This window comes from Anomalospiza imberbis, chromosome 11, assembly GCF_031753505.1.
Source record: "Anomalospiza imberbis isolate Cuckoo-Finch-1a 21T00152 chromosome 11, ASM3175350v1, whole genome shotgun sequence".
NCBI lineage: Eukaryota > Metazoa > Chordata > Aves > Passeriformes > Viduidae > Anomalospiza > Anomalospiza imberbis.
Window position 1 is genome coordinate 19,264,551 of NC_089691.1, and position 20,062 is coordinate 19,284,612.

The 20,062-nt window shown below is 41.9% G+C and overlaps 1 protein-coding gene across 6 annotated transcripts in view; it reads right to left on the reverse strand.

The window, feature by feature from the left end:
* Positions 1-586: 586 nt before the first annotated feature.
* The window catches only part of EIF4E3 (eukaryotic translation initiation factor 4E family member 3), a 32,659-nt gene continuing 13,183 nt past the window's right edge, over positions 587-20,062 (reverse strand). Inside the window, exons 1-8 of one of the 6 annotated variants that reach the window (XM_068202287.1) lie at positions 18,061-18,356; positions 9,027-9,099; positions 8,913-8,945; positions 7,220-7,314; positions 5,128-5,188; positions 3,835-3,901; positions 2,654-2,809; positions 587-2,138 (exon numbers count right to left, since the gene is read on the reverse strand). In XM_068202287.1, coding sequence (XP_068058388.1) covers positions 2,107-2,138; positions 2,654-2,809; positions 3,835-3,901; positions 5,128-5,188; positions 7,220-7,314; positions 8,913-8,945; positions 9,027-9,099; positions 18,061-18,134 — 591 coding nt within the window. In that variant the 5' untranslated portion in view covers positions 18,135-18,356 and the 3' untranslated portion in view covers positions 587-2,106. Of the gene's footprint in view, positions 2,139-2,653; positions 2,810-3,834; positions 3,902-5,127; positions 5,189-7,219; positions 7,315-8,903; positions 8,946-9,026; positions 9,410-18,060; positions 18,387-20,062 lie in introns of those variants that run through there. The other 5 variants (XM_068202290.1, XM_068202288.1, XM_068202293.1 and 2 more) reach the window with 5 other exon arrangements.

The window sequence follows — 20,062 nt, forward strand, 5'->3', positions numbered from 1 at the left end:
AAATGTACAACAATTTGAAATATGGACCTTGATAGTCAGCCTGTAGCTGCCCTACCCTACAGCTAGAATGATGTCTCTAAGCCTTTACCCAATGCTGAAGCAGAGAGGTTTTTAATATTAAAGAGGCATACAAGGCAACAACATAAAAATATTTGCCTGCAGTTGGATGAATAAAGTAATACCTTAAACTGGAAAGTTCCAGTGACATCACCAGATCAGCCCCTTCTGCCAGCAGCTCCAGCTCTACCGGAATCAACATCCGCCCTGAAAACAAACCTGGGGAAGAAATAAGAGGCTGTGGCTTGTTTCCAAAAGTAAAAGGAAGCAGAGGGAGAGGTGCATGATTAATTCTCCATTACTATTCCACTTACATTTCCTCCAAAGACAGGGAAATATTTCAAGTGAAAAATCTTGCTCATCAAGCAGTTGAAAACATTTTCTCCTCACTGTGTTCTAGCCCTCACTTCTCTGAAGTCACTTTTCCTCTCCAACACACAGGCCTGGAGGCTGTCCAGGTACATCCCTGCAAGTATCCACTGGTACTTCACACTTCTTCACTGAAAAAAAATTAATCTAAGAAAAAAACAGCTTTTAAAAGAGTAAGTTTTAATATAAAATACACAGGTTTGAAGAAGCAGGACCAGTAACATTTCATCCCAGAAAGCAATTACAGATGCAAGACGCTTGGATTTTAGAAAATGTGTTTAATTAATAATGCTCATTAACTACACAGTTTTAATCCATAAATACAGGTTAAAGTTGTAAGTACAAGATAAAGTTGTAAAGAAAAAATCTCAAATGTTTGATACTTATTTTTAAATTTATTTGATTTTTACGGCTGCCTCTTAATATACTAAAGATGTGGAAATCAGTGCAATTTAAAGAGCTACCAGACAAAAACCTCTAAAGGATGAAGGAGTGCTCAGCAGAGGGTATGTTCATCTCTACCTTGCACCTTCTTGTAAGAGGAACCATATCAATCTTTGGTAGTATATTAAAACACCTCAAATAGTTAATAGAGACAAACATTTAAAGGTTAACGCTGTTTATATTCCTATTCAAGCTGCGACATAAATTTCTTTTCTGTATTTTTTGTTTATTTTAAAAAGGACACTTAGGAAGTTTTGAGGGCTTGAAACAGACAATGGGATCTCTTCCTTTGCACTAAAGTCAGCAGCAATGCTGACACTGTCCTAGTGGGTGTAGACATGGGCCTGATGTACTTAAGGAAGTGTCAGGAATGGATCCAGTTTGTACAATTCATTAGAAATTATTCATGACACTTTTTCATGGATGTACAGAAAGATACCATAAGAGAGCATACAATATAAAACCATAAATACTCTATCACACTTAAATAAGAGGTGTTGAGTTTTCAGGGCTTCCTACTGAGAAATTTCTGGTTCTAACCTGAAAAAGGGCTTTTCTGAAATCAATACAATTAAAAGACATTAACATCATCCTACACAGGGTTAGTCCCAATATAAATGTGTTCTCTTTAATTGCTCATTTAAGGTACCTTTTTCAATTTACATTTACAGTATGTGCTGTTGTCAGTGCAAGACCAGATTACACTGAACATTAGAATAAATGCAGTGCAATTCCTTTCTCTCTTGGGACAAAACCAGTGAGTAAATTTTAACGTGATAGGAATGTTTCAAAGTGAAAACTGAAAACACATTTCCCCAAGCCAGGATTCCTGTATGTGCAGCACATCTTGGAAGAGCAGAATAGCATCTCTGCATGTTTGCTTTTCACTAAGTACAGCACAGAAGAAAAAGCCAACTATCTTAAAGAAATGGAAACAAATATAATCAGGGTGAACAAACAAGTGGCCAAAATATTTTTTTAGAGAGACAACTAAGAACTAAAAACACCAACTCAACATGAAGCAATGAATCACGTATTTAGTGGTCAAGGCAACTGTTCACGGTTTTTTCATTTTCAGTAGCAACAGGCCAGTGTGAAATGTCAGAAACTCAAAAGGGCCAACCCCAAGTAGCACTTCTGCAGGGCTTCCACCATCCTCCTCCTTATCCAGACCAGCTCAAAACACCAAATAACAACAAATGATCATGGCATACAATGCATTCAATGCTTTCCACATCAGCCTTCAAAAGCATGATGCTCTCTGTGGGCTAGGGAAGAGAGAAGGGGAAAAAAAGGAACAGAAGAACATGTAAATTCTGTCAAGGAGTTGAAAAGATTAAAAAAAGAGAAGATAAAAATGTATAAATCAGTCAAGGGAGAACACAATGTCCCAATGAGGGATCTTTCAGAATAAACTGTTTGATAATATATTTATAGGGAGCCTAAAATATGAGATCCCTTAAAATCCTGATTGCAAATTGTTCCTCTAAATTAATACTTAAATTGGACAGTATGTAGCCTTGAGAGTTATGAAGAGATTTGTTTAATGTGTTTTGTGAATCGGCACATTAAACACAAAAACAAAACATATTTTACAATGAAATCTAAAATATCTTTTGAATGATAGCTGACTTCTACATTGAAGGGACATAATTTTAATGCAATGTCAGATGCTACGTTCCTGTGATTAATGATGAATCAGGCAGGATATTTCCATAGAAATACCCTATCACCATCTTGTTTTTTCTAATGAAGGTAGAAATGAACAGTTCAAAATACTTACATTTATAAAAGATCACTTTAAAAGATGTGTGTGGAAGAAGTTTATGAATCTTTTCTAAAACTTTTGCTTCACTTGCTGAAGAGGAATTCATGTTCCAGACTTGCACAACATCTTCACGGTCACGAACACTGACACTAACCCCTATTACTTCATCATCTGCACAGAAGGGAAAGAACCATCAAGGAATACTTTCAAAGTGAGACATGTCTAATTTGCTACTTACGTATTATGAAACAGTGCCCAAAAGCTGGAAAAAAAATAAAGATGTGAAAAAAGGAGCAATCTCTAGTGAGGAAAATACCAATGTTGAAACCAGACAAAGTAGTTACCAGAAAGAAGTTATTGGAAATATTACCTCATGGCGTTTCTTATGAAGTGCCATAGGATTATTCATCTTTGCTATTAGCACTCTTAGACTTGATTAGAATGGAATCACAAGACTCCCTCCAGTAAGGTCAGCAATATGAACTACTAAAGACAATTTACCCACAGTGATGTCTACAAGCAGAAATGGGAGGATGAGGGTGAAACAACTAAAACCCCAGGAAAAGTACCTGGTGGAGATCAGACACCAGCTTTTCCAGACTTTGCTCTCTTTTTCCTTTACATTTTGTCAAGGCAGCAACAGAAAAAAAAGAAAATAAAATTAATGAATTAAAAAAGCCCCAGCCAGGCTGCTGCTGCTGCCAGTGCTGGTAACTCAGTGCTACACTGAAGAAGCCCTTTCTGGTGTGAAGTCCTCAGGATGCAGCTTTGTGGAGAGCTCAATGGCCATCCCACAGCTGGGAGCAGTGGCTGCTCCCGCTGTGAGCTCCATGGCACAGCTGTTCTGTGCATCCCAAGGAAAGGGTCCCTAACAATACACAAAGGTGGTATCAGAAGCACAAGGCCAAGGGCAAGAACCACCTCTGTGGACAGCAGAATATCATATATTTGCTTAAGTGACCCCAAGACAACCCTAGCAGTATATAAAGGGTGTGAGAGACCATTTAAAAGGTTATTTCTGAACTGTTCTGTAATCCTGAGAAATGCCATTCGTTTTCATGGAATGATAGCCAGTGAAAGACAATTCCTAACAGGATATTCACTGTCACTGTAACAGCCACTTTTATCAGACATTCATGCTTAGAAGAGAAGCAAATATGGTGAAAAGAATGATGGAGAAATGTCTCAATCATTACCTGCTGCACAACAATCTGTAAACTGCTCTCCAATAGTTGCTAGCAGTAGCTCTTTCCAAACTGCAGCCTAAGGAGGCAGAAAAATATTACATTCCCTTATTATTTTTTAACTTGAAAGTTAGATTTGCTAGCTCAGTTTTGAGTGTCTTCTCTTTCTGAGGTTGTCTAGAAAAAAAGGAGTATTTATTGTGAGTGCATGCTGTGTTATGTAATTAATTGTTGGGTCTGTACAAGAAGTTTCATCTTAGCCAAGGAGATGCTGTGCCCACGTTTGATGAAGAATGAAGCAAAAAAAAAAAAAAAAGAAACAGAAAATGCTATTTACAAGGCACTGAATACTGGCTGAAGTTCACCTTCAAGCAAACCTTTCAGAAGTGACTGAGGCCATGTGGTGCATAGTTTGAGAGATCAAAAGTATCTTCATGTCAAAAAGGGGCTGTCATTCAGCCTCTGAAAAACAAGGCCTCTGGGGTCCCTAAATTCACTGCCCAGTAATTCAGGCTCTCCAAACCACTTGTCACTTCTGACAATCTTCATACCTTGGATTATAGGAGGAAAAAGACAATTTCAATTTCAGTCCTTTGTGACCACTTGGGACTGCGGGGGAGGAAAGCTGCAACTCACATACAAGGAAAAAGCCCACAGGCAAAAATCAATTAACTTTCAGCTGAAATTCTGAGTACCATCTTTCAGCATTTCATGCCTTCTGCAAGGCTGTCACATTTTTCTGACACTTCACTTTTTCTGTTTAAAGGTCTGATCCAGAGCACACTTACACACATAAACACCATGTGTGAAGAGGTCAAATCTCCTTTCTGTGGCAGTTCACAGAAGTTACTCACATGCATTTGATTAGAGAGGCAAAGAGAAACACAGTCATTTCATTCGAGCTCAAGGATATGCCTGAATAGACTTCATCTTTCACACTTTTAAATGAAAAAATATATATAATTTAGCATAGATTATCAGGAAAAGGTCTATTTTTCTTTGCCCATAAGCAAACAGTCTCAAGAACAAAGGTGATTATAAATTACCATGTTTCCAAATTGAAACACTGTAGCTTTCATTTATTTTATAATTCATTGCCAAATGTTATCTAAAGCAAGAGATATGTAATTACTGGAAAATAAACTTCTGCTCTTTGACTTTAAAAGGTTATGGAAGGTAAAGTAGTATTTAGTTGTTGTGTTGGGTGATGTAAGAAGTAAAAACCCTTACAACAGCTTTATCAAACAGAGTTTAAAGAAACTCCCTTACTAAACAAGGTCTGAGTAAAGAGTCAATGTAACATACCGTACTTTCTTTAGGGACCTTCATTTTCCATATACCTCCTTTGGCATTGCTTCCTTCTTCCCTGTTATGGGAAATAGACCCGTGAAAATACGCATTCAAATCCACATCTAGATAACTCTATGTTTGTGGTTTAATTTTCCCAGAAAAATCCCATCTGAAATGCAATTACTAACTCCAGGCAGCATGACTCTGACTTCTGACATCAGAGATAATTCTTTCATTGTTCATATGAAGTGTATCTCTCAACACCTAATCCTTTTCCTAAGTTTTGTGTGTTGGAAAACACTTATATTTTCCCTGACTACAGACCATCTTTGAAGTGGCTGCACACTGTATGGGAACAAGCCACAAAACAATTTTACATTTTACTATGGTAACCTTTAATTTTGGAAAACCTCTGGCATATTTTCACAGAAGCAGATTTTTACTCTTCCGTTTATTCCGTTTAATAAAAGAACACGAGCACACTTCATTTCAGTTTTGTGACAGCTAGAAATTAATTGTCCTTATTAAAAAAAGACTGGAGCTGCCATGGGTCAGGGTGGATATAACCATTAAGCTGCCTTATAATGACAAAGGCATAGTGCACTAATCTGCGTGCTTCTCAAGTTTATTCTGTCACAATTCTTTTTCTAAGACTTTAAATTAGGGCTTCTAGTTTCCTGCTAAAAGTCTGTAAAGGCCAAATTAAAGGAATGACCTAAAAATTCATCTTTGGAATAGCTATATCCAGTGTGATACCTATAGAGATTCCTCGGGATCAGTGGTCTCCCACCAATCCTGAGAGATGCTGGGGAAAAGAGGGGGAAACTTTGGGAGGACTTCTTCAAAAATCTGCATCCTCAAATCTTACTTCAGGATTTCTCTTTCTTTCCAAAAGAAAAAAATATAAAATGCTGAAATTGGCCAGTATACTGTAATGGCAATCTGCGAAAAGCTTCTTGGCAGTAATTATTAAAAAGTTAGCAAATTACTGATTATGAGATCAATCTCTTGCAATCCCTTTCCTAAAATGCAAAATTACTTTGATAGGCTTAAAAAAGTGTTTAATTTTCAGAAATGATCTTTCCATTGCACACCTCTAGTAGTAGCTTAACAAATGAAAACTGAAAATATTTTTTAAAATCTCAAAAAATCAAACCCCTAAATGCTCTCACTCATCCTTACAAAGATAGGAAGGCCTGGACACGATGGCCCAGTTGATTTATACAGATATCAATGTTTTTTCATACCCACTTGAACTATCCTGATGAGTGACAGTATTTTCAGAAAAGTAACACAGACTTTCAGATGCATTTCACTTTAGAAAATTTACATTTCCAGTAGATTAGGACAGAAATCTTCTGTAGTAAGTCACCACAAAGTTAGACAACTATGATTATGTTAAAGAACACTAATGCAATCACAATCTACGTAAATGATGCCAAAAAGATCAAAACTCTTCAGAAAATGCTGAGGTTCTCTGAGATGTAACAAAACTGCAGCAGGAAGAAGGGATGCAAAGTTTGATTTCTGAAAGGAAAACGTCAATTATTTATACTTTATTCCATTACCATCCTACAATCAAGTAGGAATTTGCTGCAATGAATCACCTCACAAAGTCTTAAATTACTGTTGATCCAAGGTGCATGGACATGTACAGGCATTTGAATCATGGACTTCACCTGCACTTTTGCACACGTGAAAAAGGAGTGAAGGACCATCAGTTGTTTGCATCATTATTTCACCAGCTTCAGTGGAAAGAAAATAATGTGCAAGCTAAAACAATTTCAAATAGAAGTAACTTATTCAGTGTTTTCCTAAACTGAAATTCAGAGTCATATTCTAATTTCTCAGCTTCTATTTCATAATCTATTTTTGTACATTTACATCCAGAGGTGGACAATGAAATTACAGTCTGTGTTTTTAATAAAGACTCTTTGGTACAAGTCGCTTTTAAACTGAACAAGAACCTCGGGGTATTTCTTTCACTGGTCTCTTGAGTTCAGGTGTTTGGAGCCAAAGGAAACAAGACCCTCCTGTCCCACACCTTTCACTCCTTCAAGTTATTCCACTGCCTATTCCCAGAAATGTCTGGTGACAGCACACGTACCAAAGCGGGCGCCTTTCTCCCCTCATTAAATGGTAGCTACATCTCAGAGGCAAGTTTGTCACAGGAGGAATGTTGTTGTAGACACTCCAGAAATCCTTGAAAAGGAAAAACATTAGTTGCATTAACACAAGAGAGTGTTTAATGCAGATTTATTTCCTTGCTAATTTCCTCTGAACCAATTACACACATCCTTCTCCTGGAGAACGGGCACCTTCTATGTTATAATAAAATGCTCTGAAAGGAACTTCTTACAGAATCATTTCTACTTTTATTTTTTTTAGATGTCCACCTTGCTTCACTTACGACTAGCCTAAGTGTCATTATGATTATGCTGAGTTCCAAAAACACCGCAAACAATAATGCTGGTGAACTAAATGTCTAACCAGCAACCAACTAGTTTGTCTGAGTGGAAGGTTTCAACCAGATGCAAAAAAACTGAGATGCACATGTTAATAAAGGAGTGGGGCAGAAAGTCAAAGATTCAAGTTATCAGGAACCATTGGATTACTTCCCAATGTTTCTGCTGGTAAAAGCAGAAGCTGTCAGGGAGGTTTAAGAGTGGATAAAAAGGCACCCAAAAGCAGGGATGATTGAAAATATTCTAGTCTCTTCTCTCTTTATCCAACAGTGGGGAATAGAAAGGATTTTTAGAGACTTACGGTGCATCAACACGTGGTGATGCAATATTAATTAGTGCAACTCATTAAGTATTATCTAGATATAATATGTAAGTATTATCTAATACATTAAGTAATATCTAATACTTAATCACTAGTACAACTTTAGAAACAAGGATTGCAACATTATGTGATAAAATTTTGTGGCCCTTGGCAACTCTGCCTAACAGCCATTACCTCTACCCAGCCACAAGAAGAAATTGAAGACTACTAAAATATAAAAACTTGGTATGAAATACCCATTTCGACTCTGATCTTACTCTTAAGTGGTTGTGTGCCCAAACCCTAAAGCAACTTGCAGAAGAAGGAGCAGAGGCACACTGGCTGTGTAAACATTTGAGAGCTCTTTTTGTCCTGAACTAGGGACGTGGTTTGGAAGGTTTCGTGTTTGGAAATCTCATGCAATGTATGAAGTTCTGCAGACCCTCATGAGAAAGCCTTATTTAAAACTTCAGCAGATTGCTACAGGTGTGCTTCTCAAAGAGAAGGGTCTGGCATTACCCTAAAATTTCAGAGATTTAGTGAAATAGTCAGTTTAGCACTAAGGTGAGACAAATACCACTTTGCCACACACTTCATGCTAACAGAAATACAATTTTACTTGCACAAGATACCCACTGCTAGGCAATGGCAGATAACAAAGACATGCAGAATTTCTCACTGCTGCAAGTATTACACAGTTTAGGAGTCCTTTAATTCAGTTTGCCAGAATCTGTTTTTACATACATTCTCAAGGAGAGAAACTCCACCAAAAAAAAAAAAAAAAAAAAACCCACACATGCTGAAATTTTTAGCCTTTGTGCAATTAATTTCTGTATTTAAAAAGGGAGAAAGGCTGGAAAGATATTTAAAGTGCATCAAATATTCAATGTACTAGTGGAAACTCAGGAAGGGTTAAGAATCCACGCGACCAATCCAATATGCCTCCTCCTTTCCCCATCCAGAAAGACAAATGAAATTCAAACATTGACTCAGTAATACAAACACACAACACCAGTAACGCTCACGTTTCACACCTCAGGTAAGCAAAGCCACAGGTGTGACTCATCCTAGGAGGAAAAATGAAACTTGAGGTGTGACGTTACATTAATAACGTGTGGCAGCTCCTGAAGCAGAGCCAGGCGCCTTACCTGCACTGTTTGTACTGTATATATCTTCTTCAAATTTAATGCACATTCAGCTGCTGTTGTACCAGGAAGTGACCTTGAAGACAAAGCACTGATTAATTAAAATATTTATTTTATCAAGGAGGGGGAGAAGGGAGATGGAATGTGAATTGCATGAGCGTGAAGTTGAAACGTTCACATGTCAAAGGGGAAGTCCAATCCCAAATTACCACGAATCATTTCAAGATAGGAGTTAAAGTTCTTTTATACTCGCAAATAAATTAATATTTGCCAGATAATTCGTAAAACTAAACAGAAGTATCAGGAGTTTCAGCCAAGGAGTACAGTGCTGCCCTCAGAGCTACCACACACCATCAAAGCCCTGCTATTCACAGGCTACCAGAAGGGAACCGCATGATCGTACCCCGGAATTATTCTCCAATGCATTTAATACACCCCAGCCGCCGATTTTAGCATTTTAAGGCGCTGCCGGCGCTCCACACTTTGAAAAGCAGCTCACCCGCACACCTTGTGCTGCGGGGCCCTCAGCGCCGGCCGCTGGGTGGCGCAGGCGCACAGCCGGCGGGCAGGCGGGCACGGCGCGGGCACGGGCACGGCGGGGCGCGGGCACGGCGGGGCGCGGGCACGGCGGGGCGCGGGCACGGCACGGGCACGGCGTGGGCACGGCACGGCGGGGCGCGGGCACGGCGGGGCGCGGGCACGGGCACGGGCACGGGCACGGCGGGGCGCGGGCACGGCGGGCACGGCACGGCGGGCACGGCACGGCACGGCGGGCACGGCACGGCGGGCACGGCACGGCACGGCGGGCACGGCACGGCGGGCACGGCGCGGGCACGGCGCGGGCGCGGGCACGGGCACGGCGGGCACGGTGGGCATGGCGGGGCGCGGGCACGGCGGGCAGGCGGGCACGGCGCGGGCACGGCGCGGGCACGGCGCGGGCACGGCGCGGGCACGGCGGGCAGGCGGGCACGGTGGGGCGCGGGCACGGCGGGCAGGCGGGCACGGTGGGGCGCGGGCACGGCGGGCAGGCGGGCACGGCACGGGCACGGCGCGGGCACGGCCGCACCTTCCCTCAGCCCCGCACCGCCCTCACCAGCGGTCGCGCCCGCCACGAGCTCCTCGCTGCCCCTGGAGGGTGGGACACGCACACGGGCTGAGGAGAAGCACAAGTCCCACAGGTCAGGCTGTGGCACCCAACGCACCCAGGGTACCGCCATGACTTCCACTGCCGAGACTGGTGCCTTCAAGCCACATTTACCACCAGCACGCCCTGTAAGCCAAGACATCCTTGGGATGGGCTCGCTGCCAGACACCCTGGCACACCAGGGGTGGTTCAGCTTCTGTAGCTCGCCCTCACACTGACCATCGCCAGCTCCCACCTGGAGCTGCTTCCCGCCCTCAAGGGCCTTCAGGGGAAGCCACAGGAGGAGTGGTTGAGGTCACTTGGTCTGTTGGGCCTGGAGGACACTGAAGGGAGATTTTGTTGCAGTCCACAAGTTCGTCAGGAGGAGAAGCAGAGGGGCAGGCACTGATCCCTGTGGTGACCACTGCCAGGACCCAGGGCAATGGCTGGAGCTGTGCCAGGGGCGGTTTAGGCTGAATAGCAGAAAAAGGTTCTTCCTCCAGAGGGTGGTGGGGCACTGAACAGGCTCTCCAGGGAATGGTCACAGTCCCATGGCTGCCAGAGCTCCAGGAGCGCTTGGACAATGTTCTCACGCACAGGGTGTGCCCCTTGGGGATGGTCCTGTGCAGGGCCAGGAGTTGGACTCAGTGATCCTCATGGGTCCCTTCCAACTCAGGATATTCTGTGTTTCTTTGGGCACACGCAGCATCAGCTGCATCCCATCATCTGAAAGGTCTTTTCCAACCTAAATGGTTCTATTTATAATCTTTTCCACGACTCTTCAGTGCATGAGACATGGGACGGTGCATCCACACCCCCAGAAATCCCTGTGTTCCTGTCACTACACTAACATCCTAACACCCACCTTACAATTCCCAGGCACAATTTTGGGGGAATGAGGTCAAAATTGCTAAGGCACATTCAATTTCTTAGAACTAGAAACATTTTTCTTTCCCTTCAGAAGCTGAAGTAGGATTTCTAAAGAAAAACGAAGATCAAAGACAAAAGCAACCTCCCATTGTGTCTCAGAAAAGGAAACAAAAATGTGTAAAATTACTAAATCTGGAAACAGAAGCAAGAGAGGGGGTGTAAGGAAACAGAAGAAAACGCAGCTGTTGCTCGGGTACCAGCTGAAGAAAGGATAAAAGCAAACTAGATCTCAGCATCCCTCCCTGCTACATCTGATCAGCATGAAATATGTCCAGGGAAACACTGAAGTTTCTCTCAGTTGTTACAGATATAATTGAAGCTCTGGGCAAACCCTAGATATTCATGCAAAGGAAGAAATTTAATATGCAAAACTACTGAAAGAGCAACACATCTTCAAAAGTCTAATAATAGCTCTAAGGTTTTTTCAAGGCTCCTATTAAAATAAGCTGCTTTAAAAATACATACAAAACCAGCAGAAAAATACCTCCCAAGTTTTTCAGTATAAAGCAGGCAAATTAACATCTGCTTTACTACTTGCCTGTTAATTACCCAAACTAAGAGCACATTTCCATGGTGGAACTGGCAGGAAACAAACAAATCAACAAGAAATCGCCATGGCACAGCTTGAAGTCCAGTGGCTCGTGAACTGTGAGAGCTCCCATAAAAAAACCGATAACTTAGAACCAGCAACAAAAAAAATCTGTCATCAACGTGATAAAAGGAATTATCATAGTAAAGTTTGGAGGTCTGGGGTCTTGTCGCTTGTGTGTTTTGGCATTTTTTATGTACACTTTACACTCAGCATTAAAGAGCAAAAAGAGAAATTCATAGCATTTTACAGAAACAGAGAAAGTTAGATTGCTTTTGAAACCACACATAACGGTAGTAAGTTCAAACAGACTTTAAAACTTATCAAGTGGTTTAACTATTTGTCAATAGAGAGCAGTGGATTCACAACCAACTACCCCTCGTTCTTTTCTTGCTAACCATACTAGCACCTCCCTACTAATGCTTTGTTCCAAGTAGAATGGAACAGAAACAGGCAAAACCTGAGATAAATTTTGCCTCTTTTTGTCTCACCGCACTGCCCAAGAAATTACTTCTCTTCTGGACTGTTTCTGCCACTGGTGGCTTAGCAGTCACCAAGGCATCTGGCATTACATATGCTGTACAACAGATATTATCACTTGATAGCCCTGTGCTGATGCTGCCACTGAATTGCTTCAAAATTAAGGTCTACTCAAATAAAAGATTAAAACGATTCTCTAGCCACAGCCTTCAAAGGTTACCTAGATCATCAATGTGGCCATTTAGCAAATTTAATGCCATTTAAAAGAGCTGCTAAGACAGGTAGACAGAATATACCACTCCAAGGTTATAAAAATGGTTCATTTTGATAGTTGCAAATAATGTTTTCCAGAGAAACTGTGATCAGCTGGCAGAAAGAACTAACCAACCAGAAAATTACCTGTTTTAAAAGTTATGGTGAGTGACCATTTATTCTTAGTAACCTGCCTGGTAAGTGCTCCAGACCCACCAGATAACAGTGTTATTTCGGCCTTTCATTCAGCTCTGGAAACTGTAAGTCACTTATGGATATGAGAATGAACACCCAAATGTTTTTATCTGAAAAACAAACAATCAAGCAAAACCAAAATCCTACCATAATCCCGTAATTGAGAAAATTATGATGCATCAATTTGAAAGTTCAGGATCGTTTGCTCCAGAATTTACACCTGCAGAAATCTGGTTTAATGCATGAGTATAAGGCAGGGACAGTATTTTAATCAGAGAGACAGAAGAAAAAAGCCTTGATTTTCCTGCAAAATTCCAGACTGTTGACAAATCTGAGCTGTAGTGTTTCTGTTTCACCCAGAAACTCAGCAGATCCACACAGATTACCACTCAGTTTTGTGCCTTGAAACCCATGAAATTGTGATTTATTTTCTTTTTAGTTGAGTACACACTTTAAGTTAAGTTTAAATTAAGTTAGCAGAAATGACAGATGATTTTCAAGTGAAAGAATCTGTAGAAATTCCTATTTCTGTAATTCTCCAGCAAAAACTTGCACTTTAAGGTAGGAGTAGTGAGATGGTTGTGTACTTTACTAAAAACCTCCGTACATGTGGTACTACAGAACAAGACCCTACAAATATTGACCCTCGAAATGAAGCCATTACAGGATTCTTCTCATTCAGATGATACTGCCATCAACATTACAATTAATCCAATATGCCCTACTGACCTGTCAGTTATTGCCATGGTGAACAACTCATTTCCAGGAACTCAGCAGGCCCTGCCAATCCCCACGAGCACAGGAACAGGAAGGAGCTGGATCACGGCACCAGCCTGGCACTGACAGATCCTCTGGGGGTGGAAATAGTTCTGTCACCACTTCACCTACAATTATGCATCTGGGTTTCCCATGGAGAGTCTGCACATAAAATATTTCTGTGGTTCTCCTGGTCTGCCTGTTTCAGTGGCCCTGTGATGCCGCTGCATCTTCAGAACCTTTATAGGGGAAAATTTAATGCAGTATCAAGACTAATTGGGTTGCCTAATCAGGCCAGACCCACTGTACAGCATCTCGTGGTGAATCACACAGGAACGTGGAAAGAGGAATAATCTCCACAAAATGAATCCTAATGCCAGCTTTCTTTGCTACTCCTTCTTTATTCCAGCACGAATAAAGAACAAAGGATACAAAGATAAATTCCATTGTTTTATCCATGAATAAACCTCCAGGTGGTTGCATTTATGTTAATTTCTGATGCTGAACTGTAGCTTTTCTGTTTTTCTGCAAAGAATTAAGTATAGAAGTTGTTTCATATGTGCTCACACTGGCCTTTGTTTCCCAGTGGGAATCTCGTCACAGCTTTAGTGGAAGCTTTAAAAGCTGCCAAGCAGTTTTGAAAATACCCCTGTAAGTGCTTAGCCACAACTGCTTTTGGTATAAATAAGCAAAATATTTACTTACAAAGCATAAAGCCAAAAACATGCTGTGGCAACTAAATAAATCTGGTAATCCATTCTGAATACAAAGACTGATTTCAAGCCATCAAAGCCTGTCAAAATGCACTTACTGGATTGAACATTCTTATAATATTAACCATCATTTTTTATTGTAAGCCACCTACTCATAAGCTGTAATAGATGAAATGGATGATCCTAGATAAATAAATTTTGCTATTGGGAAGAAGGGAAATTATTAAGTTTAGTTTCAAACATCTGATGTGTTCAGTTAGGAAGATTAACACATTATTAAAATTGTTCAGTTATCAAAATGTATCTACTCAACTTTATATAGAATTCATCTACAACATACAGAGAGAAAAATCAGCAAATAAGGACAATATCTTATGTAAGAATATTTTGTCTTTCCTGAAGTAGACAAATAACACTGCTTATTTGACAATGCTTATAGGCACATACTTCCTCTCAAAAAGATAAGGAAGAGTTAAACTATTCTTGCAAGAGAATTAAGATTATCTAAAGGGCATTGTTCAAAGTCAGGCGAGAAAACAGGGCAAGCAGGCCATGATCCTGCAAAATGATGGGAAACTGGGAGGAGACACAGCCAGGACAGCTGACCCCAGCTGAGCCAAGGGATATTCCAGACCCTCTGACATTGTGCTCAGTATATAAAATGGGGGAAGGAGGAGGAAGGAGGGATGTTTGGAGTGATGGTGTTTGTTTTCCCAAGTCACATGGGATGGAGCCCTGCTCTCCTGGAGGTGGCTGAACACCTGCCTGCCCATGAGAAGCAGTGAATTAATTCCTTGTTTTGCTTTGCCTGCATGTGCTGCTTTTGCTTTCTCTATTAAACTGTCATTATCTCAGCCCACGACTTTTCCATCTTTTACCCTTCCAATTCTCTCCTCCATCCCGCTGGTGGGGGAGTGAGGGAGCATCTGTGTGGTGCTTGGATTTTATCTGGGGTTAAACCACTCTATATGATACCCAGGCTAAGTGACAGCTGGGATTTCCAAAGTTTATTAAGTAGGATATTTGCATCATGTCCACATGTACATCAAAAAGTATAACCATCTTCACAGCTTTGTATTTACACAAATATTACACCCAGATCCACAGCCCCAAATCCCATTAAGGGATGGTTTCAAGTGCATAAGGTGGCTTGTTATCCAGGACAGCCCAGTCTTTGATGATCATGTTACTTGACTTTTCCTTTTGTGCAATTCTGGTATTGAATGTGCTACACAATGTAGTAACCAGATTGGTAATGGTCGTATTTTATTTGTTATATTCAGTGATTCATATTGACACTTCATTCTGAAAAATAACTGAAAGACTCTACAATGTAGAAAACCTAAGAAGGCAACTTTTCCTTTCAGAGCCAGAAGCCACTACAAGCAGAACCAGAGTCTTCCTGAGATAAGCACGAGTGTAAAGAGCTACCAGCATGAATCAGCTTCCCAAGGTGGCACCAAAAGCCCCCGCAAGCCTTGCTGAAATTCCCTAACATCACTGCAGGCAAGAATCCTACCAATGAGACATGTGGGTGTGAACTTGGAAATCTAGAGAATGGACAAAATAAACAGCAAGTCTAAACTCATGTTTTCCAAACTTCTAGCACTTGACCTTGGAATATTTTAAAAAGGAAATCTAATATGTCTTAAGAGTAGAACACCTGCCAGCTTCTCTGCACCTTTTTTGGAACTGCTGACCTGCAAGCATTTCAAGATCACAGATAGGATCCTTTTTGTCAAACTGGTGAATAATATTCCCCAAAAGCTTTTATCATGCTCATTTTCCTAAGGCATTTACGGGGTAAGATCGCAGAGAGCACTATCAGATGGTTGCTATTTCAGACACGGATACCAAGAAAGGCTTAGCACTAACGGGAAAGGCAGATGCCCTGTGACATGTGTGGGATGATGGCAACGAACCAGGACCTGGCCACAGGATGCCAGCCTCCAGATGTTCAGCCTGTGCCAAGGCATTCACAGAAACAAGTGCTGATGTCGATAAAACAAAAGCATTTACTTCTAAAGCAGGGGATGGATCCAGTGCTGCTATGATAAAAGCAAGGCCATGAACCCCAAGAGTAGCACATCACTCGTTGCTACAGAAAGTACCACTTAGCTGATGGATATTTATTTTAACAGCATGACTTAATGAAAAGATATGTTTTAGAGATCTTAAAATTGTATGTCACGGATCTCTCTCACAGTAATTTAATAGAAAGAGATAACTATGTATCCATCTCAACATCTATTTATCCTTAAGCATCACTTCTTCCTGCTTTTTTCTGCAAGTACAGGGTGAAATGTAGCAGCAGTCAAAAATCAATACCAGTTCCTGAGGAAACAGCACTGCTCCACACTAGGTACTACTGAAGTCAGTTTAAAAAGTGCCCACAGTTATATTCTGCAGAAAGTCCTACTGATACAAGCCCAAGACTCCATCAAATCTCTGTGGATGTACCAATAAATGTCCCAGCCTCTTCTGTGGGGCTCTGCAGAGAGATGTGAACTTCCACAGACAGTAAATTAAGATCACAGTTCCATTTCTTGTGTGCTTTTTAATGCGTTAAATGATTTTTGAGTGTCTAAAAAGTGTCTTGTTTGCTGTCATTCTTGTTTCATGTCATTATTCTATCCCTGTCACTGGTAAACAAAACACAATTTTGTGTATTTATGGTCCCACTTTTTTTTTTTTTATATATACACTCTTGGATTTTTAAGTTAAGAAACAACAGTACTAATTAAGTGCATTTACATGCAATCTGAAAAGTGAAATAAAAATCTGTTGAATAAATTAATTTTAAGAGTCTAAAGCATTATGGAAGTAAGACTTAAGAAAAAAAAAAAAGAAAGGACTCAGGAACTCAAAATGGATTTTAACTGCTGACCCTGATTATAAAAAATAGACCTGCTTATCTCCACATGGCTTATGTAAACAAACAGACCTGGTTGGTGATTTGATTAAACACCAGTTCAAATGATGCTTTTTAAAAACAAAAATGCAGAAATTCAACTTAGATCCCGAACCTGACCCTAACTGTGTCACGACTGCAAAAGGAATAATCAGAGATAATTGGTGGATTTATTTATTAGATTTGATTTACTGGACCTGTTTTCAACAGTTCCTTCTTATTTCTCTGTCACAAGTTGGAAAGTTGCCAGAAAAACAACTAAAGAGGAGAATTTTACCAACAGCATGGGGCAGTATATTCAGTGGCAGAAAAGCTGATAAACTTGCCTTCTGGAGCACGGCGAGAGGAGAAATACGCCAAAAAATGAGAAAAGGAAGCTGTAGATTAAATAACGAGATGCTAGAAAATACATGCTAGGAAAACAACATCAAATGCTGGTAAGAAACTTTCAGTTTTGACTTTGGCACTTCTTCCCTGTGCCTCGCTGTGTGCACCACAGGGATGAGCTCCCTTGGAAGCCTCTTTCCACGGCATTAGCTGCTCAAACTTCAAGCAAACGAGGTATAATAAGAACCTACAGGTAATTAATAAATGTAGCTAATCCTTCAAAACGTATCTATTCGGATTTTACGAACTGGTCACCTGCGGGAGACAAACCTGATAATAAAGAGTTGTAAGATTCGGCATGTCACGGTGGGTGGGACCGGGTCCATCTGGGGCAGCAGGGCACAAACCACAGCAGCACAGCACGACCCTTACTCTTCTATTCCCGGGGCTGGCGAGCGTCATCTCTAAATTTAGAGCTCAAACCTGCACCGACGGTGCCTGGACCAATGTGTGTCCGCTGAACTACAGAACAGAAAGCGTTTCCAAACCAGTTTCACCACGCGGAACGGCTCCCGACCCCCTCGATGGGGACAGGCACCGGGACAATCCGTCGCGCCAGCACGTTTCCCATTCGCAGCCCAGCATTAACTTCCCGCATCCAATCTTCGGACGAGCGAACCGATAATCCCAGAGGTGCGCATCTCTTCCTAGACGGATTTGGGGGGTTTCCCCAGCTCCCGCCGCCCCCCAGCTCCACTCACTTGTCCAGCCAGAAGGTCCATGGCGAGTGCAGCGGCAGCCCCGGCGCGTCCCGCTCGGGGGGGCCGAGCGCCATCTCCCCGGGCGGGCGGGGGGCGGGACGGGGCGCGGGGAGGGGACAAGGGACGCTGCGAGGAGGGGGGCAGCGGGACTCGGGCTTGGACGAGAGACGGGGAGGGACACAGAGACGGGGACAAGGTGCGATGGGAAGGACAGACAGCAAAAGGGCAGGGTGATGACAGAGATGGACGTGGCCAAGGGACCATTGGAGAGCATGGGTGGCTCCACAAAGGGGCACAGGCGCTCGCTCCATCCCGTTACTGCCTCTCCTGCGGGGCACAGATGAAGGGAATCGTTGATCTTCTTCCTGAGACCTTTACAACACCCCACGGCCACGAGGGGCACACGGGGTACCCGGTGCCTCCACCCTGCACGGCGGCGCTGCTGGCAGCCCCTTCTCTGCCCATACACAGGTCACACCGCAGACCTGACAAGTCTCTGGGGCTTCCTTTTCAACAAAATAACCTTCGTACTCAGCTTGGCTTGGCAATGCTGACCAAAACACTAAATCTCTCTAGAGCTCCCACTTTTAGGACACAAAACCCTTGCACGTTCACACAGGCTGCTGGCAGCCCCTTCTCTGCCCATACACAGGTCACACCGCAGACCTGACAAGTCTCTGGGGCTTCCTTTTCAACAAAATAACCTTCGTACTCAGCTTGGCTTGGCAATGCTGACCAAAACACTAAATCTCTCTAGAGCTCCCACTTTTAGGACACAAAACCCTTGCACGTTCACACAGGCTGCTGGCAGCCCCTTCTCTGCCCATACACAGGTCACACCGCAGACCTGACAAGTCTCTGGGGCTTCCTTTTTAACAAAATAACCTTCGTACTCAGCTTGGCTTGGCAATGCTGACCAAAACACTAAATCTCTCTAGAGCTCCCACTTTTAGGACACAAAACCCTTGCACGTTCACACAGGCTGCTGGCAGCCCCTTCTCTGCACATCCACAGGTCACACCCCAGCCCCGGCGTGTCTCTGGGGCTACCTTACTGTACAAAATAACCCTTGTGCTCAGTTTGGCTTGGCAATGCTGACCAAAACACTAAATCTTTCTAAAAACCCAAGTTTTAAGACAAACCATTTTCTGCATTCACACAATGAAGGGATGGCTACTGTGCCAACTGACCATGGATGGAGACAGTGCAACAATGAACCTTTCCATTCTTGGATGATAATAATTTCTCTGCTTTCCCATCTTCTCTACAGCCCATTGGTTTTACAGGGAGATGTTCCTCACAATTGAACATGGACATGTGCAAAACCCCTCGCATTATTTTTAGAATAGTACTTTTTAAATTAAGATTCTCCCCATTGGGACTTTGCACAGTAGTAAAGTTAAACACCCACATAAATGATAACAGGATCAAAAACCATGAATCACGTAGATTTCTTTGCAGGCACATTTAGCAGGATGAATAATTTTATATATACTTCATCCTAAAAGAAAAATCAATAAAGACACACTCCTTTAAAGAAATAAAAATCTAACAGTATGAAAGGGCAGAGTTTACCCATAAAAAGCAGTCTGCACAGTGACAATGAAGAAACACAAAAAGTTAATGATTATGTTGTACAGATGGAAAATGCAAACTGCCAGTCCAAATTAAATAAGATCTGCAAAACCAGTTGCACCATCTCTTGCAATTTAATTTATTCCTCTATAAATAGAAGGCAAGCTAATGACCATTTGGGAGAGCTTGGAATCTAAAAATTCATTGGTATGCCCAACACTCTGAGTGTTTTTTCTCTGTTTTAATGATGAGCCCACCAAAAATGTTAATCCTGAAAAAAGCCCTACAATAAATGGCTGTACCTAGGCATAGATTTTCTTAGAAGAGCTGGAGAAGACAGGAAGAGAACAGGAGAGTGCTCATTTCTTATGACCCAAAAGGGCCACATCTTGCCTCTGTGACTGCCAGTGTCACTCTCCACGCCTAA